Source organism: Medicago sativa, chromosome 8, assembly GCF_051527215.1.
Source record: "Medicago sativa cultivar Bolivia chromosome 8, Bolivia_mono, whole genome shotgun sequence".
Lineage (NCBI taxonomy): Eukaryota > Viridiplantae > Streptophyta > Magnoliopsida > Fabales > Fabaceae > Medicago > Medicago sativa.
The window spans coordinates 15,757,113-15,765,397 of record NC_140756.1 but is presented as its reverse complement, the minus strand read 5'-3'; the positions used below and the strand labels follow the sequence as shown (position 1 = coordinate 15,765,397).

The window sequence follows — 8,285 nt, the reverse complement described above, 5'->3', positions numbered from 1 at the left end:
AATCCTTTAAAAAAATAGTTTGATCGATCTGATTTATCATAGTTTCACCACTTATTTCTATCCTAATCCTAAATTATCACATTCACATCATTTAATGAATTAAAAATGCATAATTCTTAGGGGTTCTTTCGTTAGTTTATTTTAGTAATTAATTAACTTTGACAAGTCGATGGTGTATATATATAACGAACCAAAGATATGCTGTGTTGTGGGTATGGCAGTAGGAGAAATAAAACGAAGCCAAAGAGAGCACTAATCCAAAATCCATGTTATGTTATGAATTGATCTAACAATGCATTGAGTTGATTCATACTTCAATTCAATCACAAACCCTTTCTTTTCTTCTGTTAATTTCTAGGGTTTCACAATTCACACAAATTTCCATGGGTGTCTCCTTCAAGGTCTCTAAAATTGGCACTAGGTTTCGCCCCAAACCTCTTCAATCTTCTCAAGATGATGACCAATCTCAGGTAATCAAAACAGCTTTCTCAATTCTGGGTCTTGCTATTTTGTTTCTAAAGTTTGCGTTTTTATCGTTTTTTCTATGATGGTGATTATGTTTGTGATATTTTTTGTTTGTTTGGGTGATTTTAGAATGAATTAAGGTTAAGAGCATGTAAAAATTGATTTTTGTTTTTGTTTCTGAATTCTGGGTCTTGTTGTTTTGTTTCAAACGTTTGTGTTTTTGTTGTTATTTCTATCACGGTGTTTCTGATTTTAGAATGAATTAAAGCTAACATATAAAAATTTAATCTTTTTGCGTGTGTTATTTGATTAGCTAGGTTAAATTGAAGTATCCATGCAAATAGCGGAAATTGTTCATTGTTTTGAATTGAAGTTACTTTTATTGATTGCTTTAATTTCCTTCATCTGTTCATACAGAGTGATCTCGCTGAGGCCGGTGAAAACATTACTCGGTTGCCGAATTCATTGATTTCATCTGAAAATCTTTCATCAGTAGCAGGTTAGTAATCAAAGTTTATTTTCCAGTTAACTTGTGTTTCAACATTCAATCCTGAGTGCTGTGTTGTGGTGGCTGTTTTGACAGACAAGGAAGCTTCTTTTACGTTGAATCTGTACCCAGATGGTTATTCTATTGGAAAACCTTCCGAGGTTTGTCGAAAACTAGTATTGTTATTTTGTTATTGTGGAGTTGTTTAGCTCAATCAGTTAAGTTTCTAAGTTGTGTAATTTGTGAATTTTCAGTATGCTGCTGCAAATCAGTCGTTACCGAAGTTGTTACTTCCGTATGATAGGTCATCTGAAACCCTTTTCTTGGTAATTCTCTTGAAATTCTAATATTGTCTTTTTGTTTTTTCAGTTTTAAATTTTCTGTTATAAAATGTTATGATTATTGAGTGGGACTGTTGCGCAAAACCCATGTCCCATGTTGGCTAGAGATATGACCTGCATAGATTTTATATAGCTTTAGACAATTTTCATGTACAAAGCCGTTTTTTGTCCAGTTGTGTTATGCCCAAAACCTAAGAGGGACATTCAACACTTTGTACATTTATAGTAAGCATTGCTATATGTATGAGTATGAACGAAAAGCCTCTTATTGAGCTTTCAAGACTGTTAACCTGATTCAATTAATTGTCAACGACTAGTATAATTTCATAATGTGAGTCCGGGGGGGCTGCTGGGTTTGAGCTACATATTTCTTCCTTTTTACATTGTCTACCTCAAAGGTGGAAACAGGAATAGGACCAGAAGCTATGCTTTTTTTTGTCCAGGACTTTCCTTGTGTGGCTTCAAATTTCTTGTCTAAATCACCATGCTTTCTTATTTATTTATTTTTTATAATTTTTTATTTGTTTGCATATGTTAAGTATTTTATGTACTTACCTTCCTATTTCTGTCATTATGTGTTTGGAGGCCATTGAGTCAGGTCACTTGCCTGCGGATATTCTGGATGATATACCTGCCAAGTATGTTGATGGAGCACTTATATGCGAGGTGAATCTTATATATTTTTGGCATGCTTTACTTTTAAAGGCAACGTTTAAATTTCAATCTATTGTTTTGTTAAAGAATTTAATTTTTTTAAGATTGCACAAATTTTCCACTGGCATTTAGTTTCTTTTGTAGTGTTGACAATTCATTAAGGAGTTTCAGTTATGCAACACTCCTTGTGCCAGAGGAGCTTTTTCTTCTTGACATCTCTTTTAATTTTTTGTTTCTTCTTTTGATGTCGACAGCTTTTATGTGTCATTTTTCACTTGGCATTATTTCTCCTTGCAAATTGCTGTCTTATTTATATCACAATTTTATATATGCTTTTAATGTTGCATACTGTTCATAAAGCTGAGCTTTGTATCAATTCTGTAACACTCCAGGTGCGTGATTATCGAAGATGCTCTTCTGAAAAGGGAGCTGGCATTGTGTCAGTGGAAAGTTCTCCTACTGTGAATAAAGTATGCCTCAAGATGTCATTGGAAAATATTGTTAAGGACATCCCATCTATTACTGATAAGTCTTGGACTTATGGCGATCTAATGGTGAGTATAATCACCAGTCAGGAATGACCAATTCATATAATTTATTATTTTATTGGGTATGAATCTCACTTAACTATGTTCGCATTGATAATAGGAAGTTGAATCAAAGATACTGAAAGCATTACAGCCAAACCTTCATCTTGATCCTACTCCAAAGTTGGATCGACTGTGTCAAAGTCCACTTCCAACAAAGGTATATACAAGTTAGACTCTCCCCTAATGAATTTATTGTGTGGATGTATGCATCCTAATGTTGTTGAACTTGTGTTTCAGCTTAATTTGCAGAGAAAGCGATTAAGGAATATCCCAGAGTTTGCTGTCACTTCTAGTAATAAAATCCATGGCAAAAAAGTATGCATAGATCGAGTACAAGAGAACTCAAACAGTAGGTTTGGTGATTCGGGAATCACTACATCAAATGCTATTGTACAACAGACTCTTGAAAATCCAGCAATGCAAAATCTTAATCCAAGCATTGCCATGAGATCTAAGAATGTTATACCAGATTCTTCCATCCCAGGCTTTTCTATGATGCCCCATCAATCAAGATATCCAATGGCCGTTGGAACTCAAAGAAGCATGCTGGAGCATGGATCAATTGCTGGTATTAATTCATCTGGGGCTTCTCCTGCTACACAAGATGTCACGATTTCATATGCGGATAATCCAAATGCGAGTGTCCCTCTTCATGCAAAAAGAGAGAATCCGGATGGACAATCATCACCTTTATCGAATATTGCAAAAAGAATGAGGTCTGCTTCCACAGGTGTTGATGCAATGCAGCAGCATCAAATAGGCTCACATGTTGACGCTCTTCAAGGACCGGATATGAATTGGCCGAATACACTATTACAGCAACAAGCAATGGCCAGAGGTATTCAGTATACCGGTGGCGGCGTTCAGAAGTTTCCCCAGCAGGGTTTTGAAGGGGGGTTAAATCAAGATACAGGGGCTATTCAATTTGCTTCTGGTCAGCAGGGCATGAGGTTAGTTGCCAAGGAAGAACAATTTGAAATGGAAAGAATAGATGCTGCAGGGATAAACCGTAATAAAAGTGAGTTGGAAATGGATGCAAGCAATTTAGACCCACAACAATTACGGCTTCAGCAAAAAATGGCACAACATGCATTCATGAGATCTAATTTCCCACAGACAACCTGGAATAGTCTGGGCCAGCAAATCGAGAAAGAAGCAAAAAAGGAGGATCAGCTTCAGAAAAGGAAACAAGTACATAGTCCTCGGTTATCTAGTGGGACATTACCTCACTCGCCATTATCTTCAAAGTCAGGTGAATTTTCAAATGGTTCAGTTGGACCCAGTTTTGGACCGTCTTCAATGAACACCGCACCTGGAGCATTACAAAAAGATAAGGCAGCAATGGCTTCACTTACTGCTGCTGTTGGAACTCCATCGAATGATTCTACACAAAGGCAACAACAAGCACACCTAGCTGCTAAACGGAGATCTAATTCCCTTCCCAAGACACCCGCAATGAGTGGAGTTGCTTCTCCTGCCAGTGTTAGTACTGGTGTCCCATTCAATGCAAATAGTCCATCAGTTGGAACCTCGGCTTTATCTGAGCAAGGTCTTCAACATATGTTTGACAGGTTCTCAAAAATTGATATGGTGACAACGAGGTATACTGTTTACATTTAAAAAGCATCTCAGTATTGTTTTTCGTAATCCCATGTTTATGATCTTCCATTGATCTTTTGAAAGAAAAAATTAAATTCAAGTATTCTATTGTTGTGATGGAAGGTTTTTAACTAGCATTTTAATCGGACAATGTTGTATGGGACGGTTTGGGTTGGGAGGTAGAAAGCCATCACATGAATAAACTCAATGTAGTATGGATGAGAATGTTGCATTGGATGAGTAGAAATATTAGATAAGATGAGGCAATATAGTATTAGAGAGAGTTGGGGAGCCACCTTTTGTAGAGAAAAAACAATTGAATCTCAACTTTGTTGGTTCAGGTATGTGTGGAGGAGACTCATAGGTTTTTTAGTAGGAGAGTTGATTAGATGGGGTGCAACCTAATCGCTAGAGGCAGAAGAATACCAAGCAAAACTATAGGCAAAAACTATTAAGAAAGATTTAGATGTCAATGGTTTAGCTATAGATGTGATTGATCCAAATAGCCGACTCACCTAATAAGATAATGCTTGTTTGTTTCTTGTTGTAGCCTTTGGTCTTACCGTTGATACAAAAATAGAAATGTTGGGCTCTTATGTTTTCAAATTTCATGAAGTGAATTTTACTAATCTTACATATAACCTATTGACTTTTATCAGGCATAAACTTCACTTCAAGATGAAAAAGCCGGATCAGCTCATTAAAAAGCAGAATACATATGCACCACAGCGTGTGGCAGCTCATCTTGCAAATGCAGCAAATAATGAGGGATTGATAGATGATTCAAGTTCTTTGTCAAAGTCACTTGTAGGTGGTAGTATGAATGCATCCAAAATGAGGGTGTTAAGTTTCCGTTGGAATGAGCGTGTAGTTCAAGGTTTGTTGCAATTTTTGCTCAATCTCTTGTTCTTGGCAATATGCAGTTCTTTCTATTCCATGTCTGACACTCATTTTCTTCTATACAGGAAATGTTGTTAATTTAGTTGCTAGGTTCCGTACTAGGATGATAATGGCTGAAAAGCCATCTGATGGCACTGTGGCTTTGCATTATGGGGACATAGATGAGAGTGATTTCATAGGGGCAGAAGATCATCTCCCTACATTACCAAATACTGTAAGTTTCATGGCATACAATTTTTAATACTAGGGTTTGTCTAACATGTGCAATATTGCACATGTTAAAACAACTAAAAGTAGCAACTTTTTATTGAAAACAATATTTGTTAAAAGATTATATATTTAATATAAAATGCACAAGTTTCAATGCAAACTTACCAATTTCAACTTCTTAACATGTGCAGCTTTGCACATGATAGAAAAATCCATAATATTATATGTATAGTGAGCATTTACATCTGAAGTTAGTTGAATGCAAATGCTTGAGCTGTCACTTACCTTTTTCCATGGGGTCTTGTTAAGCCATTCAAACATTATTTTGCTATCTGTATTTATCATAACTTTTCTTCTTGACCTTGCGGCTTTGACACCCTTTTGAGGAATCCTTTGCCATTTTATCTCATTGGTACCATTTTTTACATTTCTCCACTTATATTTTGGCTATAATATTTACTTTCACTTGCTAAAAGGAAACTTATTTATTCCCACTTGTTATTTTGGATAGAGTTTTTGTATGTATAATTTCTTAATGTCTCAGCATTAATATGGCGGCGTATCGGTCATTGTCGACCATGAAATCACTATCTAAAGTTAATGAACTATCAAAGCTATTGTAGCACACATATTTGAATTTCTTGTCTTTCAATACAATAGAAAGGAGTTTCTGCAATTTTATTGCACTGATTTATGAAACCATTTTGTGGGCAGCATTTTGCGGATTTGCTTGCAGACCAGTTCAGTTCACAGGTATGTTACTGAGCTTGAAACATACGATAAAAAATCTGTCAAATTGTTTTCTTAATTGTAAAAAATCTGCCTCTTGTAGATTGAACATGATGGATATGTTAAGGAAGATGACAGAATCCAACTCAGACCAAACCTTGTGAACCTTCCATTGGGCAGTCAATCTAGTTTACCTCCTAATGAGATGCAGCAATATGGAGAACCAATTCCGGGTCAGTCAAACAATGAAGTTGCAAAACTAGCCGGTGGCAGTAATGCATCTTTAAACTTACCGCAGAGTCTTGTAGCAAATGCAAGGATGTTGCCACCTGGAAACCCTCAGGGCTTGCAGATATCCCAGGCACTTCTCTCTGGGGTCTCAATGGCTCAAAGACCACAGCAACTGGACTCACAACAAGCAGTTCTGCAGCAGCAGCAGCAGCAACAGCAGCTTCAACAGAATCAACACTCTCTCCTTCAACAGCAAAATCCACAGTTCCAGAGATCTTTGCTCAGTGCAAATCAGCTTTCACATTTAAACGGGGTTGGACAGAACTCCAACATGCCATTGGGTAATCACTTGCTGAACAAGGCCTCACCTCTTCAGATTCAGATGCTACAGCAGCAGCACCAGCAACAACAACTGCAACAGAACCAGCAACCACAAATGCAAAGGAAAATGATGATGGGACTTGGAGCTATGGGAATGAGTAACTTCAGAAATAGCTTAGTTGGTCTTTCTCCCATGGGCAATGCCATGGGAATTGGAGCTGCAAGGGGAATAGGAGGAACCGGAATCTCAGCACCCATGACGTCTATTGCTGGCATGGGGAATATAGGTCAGAACCCAATGAGTCTTGGCCAAACTTCAAATATTAGCAATTCTATAAGCCAACAATATAGGCCTGGAACAATGCATTCAAGCCAAGCTGAACTTTTATCAAAGCTTAGAATGGTACATAATCGCGAAGGCATGTCAGGTTCACCTCAGTCTAGCATTGCCGGCATGTCGGGAGCTCGGCAAATGCACCCCAGCTCTGCTAGTTTGTTGAGTCAATCTTTGAATAATAGGACTAATATGAGTACGCTGCAGCGAGCAATGGGTCCTATGGGTCCGCCAAAGCTTATGCCAGCGATGAGTCTTTATATGAATCGGCAACAACAGCAGCAACACCAACAATCCCAACAGCAGCAACACCAACAGCAGTTGCAATTACAACAGCAACAACAGCATATACAACAGCAGTTGCAGCAGCAATTACAGCAGCAGCAGCAACAAGAAACAACTTCGCAATTGCAGGCAGTTGTTTCACCGCCACAGGTGGGATCACCATCTACCATGGGAGTTTCATCGTTGAGCCAACAAACACATCAGCAAGCAAGCCCTCAGCAAATGAGTCAACGAACTCCGATGAGTCCACAACAGATGAGCTCAGGGGCAATTCATGGTATGAATGCTGGTAATCCTGAAGCTTGTCCAGCAAGTCCTCAGTTGAGCTCTCAGACACTAGGGTCTGTTAGTAGCATAACTAATTCCCCTATGGACATGCAAGGTGTTAACAAGAGCAATTCTGTCAACAACAATCCACAGTGAAATTACAAAGCCTAGAAAGTCCATATCCACTTTCTTACTTGGAAGCGAATAATGACGAAAATTTGAGCACCAAAGTTTGTGCTATAGAATATGACCGAATCCTAAAGTAGGAATTGACATGATTATTTACACATAAATAAAAGCATATGTTAGGGGAATTAATTTTTGCTACTCTAGAACCACTCAAGGAGGAATCACATATATTATGTTGGTTGTAAATACCTTTTTTTGGTTTTCCCTGCCCTCATTCATCATCACAGGAATTTTTGGGATATTTAGGCTAAGCTTAGCATGTGTTATCTCTACTTTGTAGAGCGAACTGTGCATCTTTAAACCGTTTTAGTGATGTACACAAGTAGTTCCATAACTTTACTCTCATATTCAATTTTTAATTATCGCTGGAATGACTATGATTTTTGTTAAGTTGTGAATTTTGAAGCACATGTATCAATTACTATGAATGCTTGTGTGCAATTTGAAACACATAATCATGACTTGTTAATGAACAATTGAGAGTTAGTTTATTATGCTTACAGAATTGTTCATAAATAAAATCCTTAAGACTTGAGTTTTGAAGTAAAAGGCTTTGATTATAAATTAACATACTGTAAACCAAATTTTGATTGTTAATGATGTAGTAATCACTAAAAAAAAAATGATGCAGTAATCATTTATATAAATACTTGTGCTTGATAAAATTGAGTTTTTTTTTATCA

General features: G+C 37.2%; 1 protein-coding gene across 1 annotated transcript; it reads left to right on the top strand.

The window, feature by feature from the left end:
- Positions 1-202: 202 nt before the first annotated feature.
- Positions 203-8,000, top strand: LOC146897317 (nuclear receptor coactivator). Its single transcript, XM_085736326.1, has 12 exons — positions 203-470; positions 883-964; positions 1,049-1,113; positions 1,207-1,278; positions 1,879-1,959; positions 2,340-2,501; positions 2,596-2,694; positions 2,775-4,138; positions 4,796-5,013; positions 5,102-5,250; positions 5,961-5,999; positions 6,079-8,000. The coding sequence occupies exons 1-12, from the start codon at positions 384-386 to the stop codon at positions 7,567-7,569; spliced, it is 3,909 nt and encodes a 1,302-aa protein (XP_085592452.1). The 5' UTR covers positions 203-383; the 3' UTR covers positions 7,570-8,000.
- Positions 8,001-8,285: the final 285 nt, after the last annotated feature.

Bases quoted from the DNA above. Each gene is read 5' to 3' on its own strand.
- LOC146897317 (XM_085736326.1), top strand. From the start codon at position 384: ATGGGTGTCTCCTTCAAGGTCTCTAAAATTGGCACTAGGTTTCGCCCC. The intron at 1,279-1,878 runs GTAATTCTCTTG...ATGTGTTTGGAG, and splicing joins CATCTGAAACCCTTTTCTTG to GCCATTGAGTCAGGTCACTT. The intron at 6,000-6,078 runs GTATGTTACTGA...TGCCTCTTGTAG, and splicing joins CAGACCAGTTCAGTTCACAG to ATTGAACATGATGGATATGT.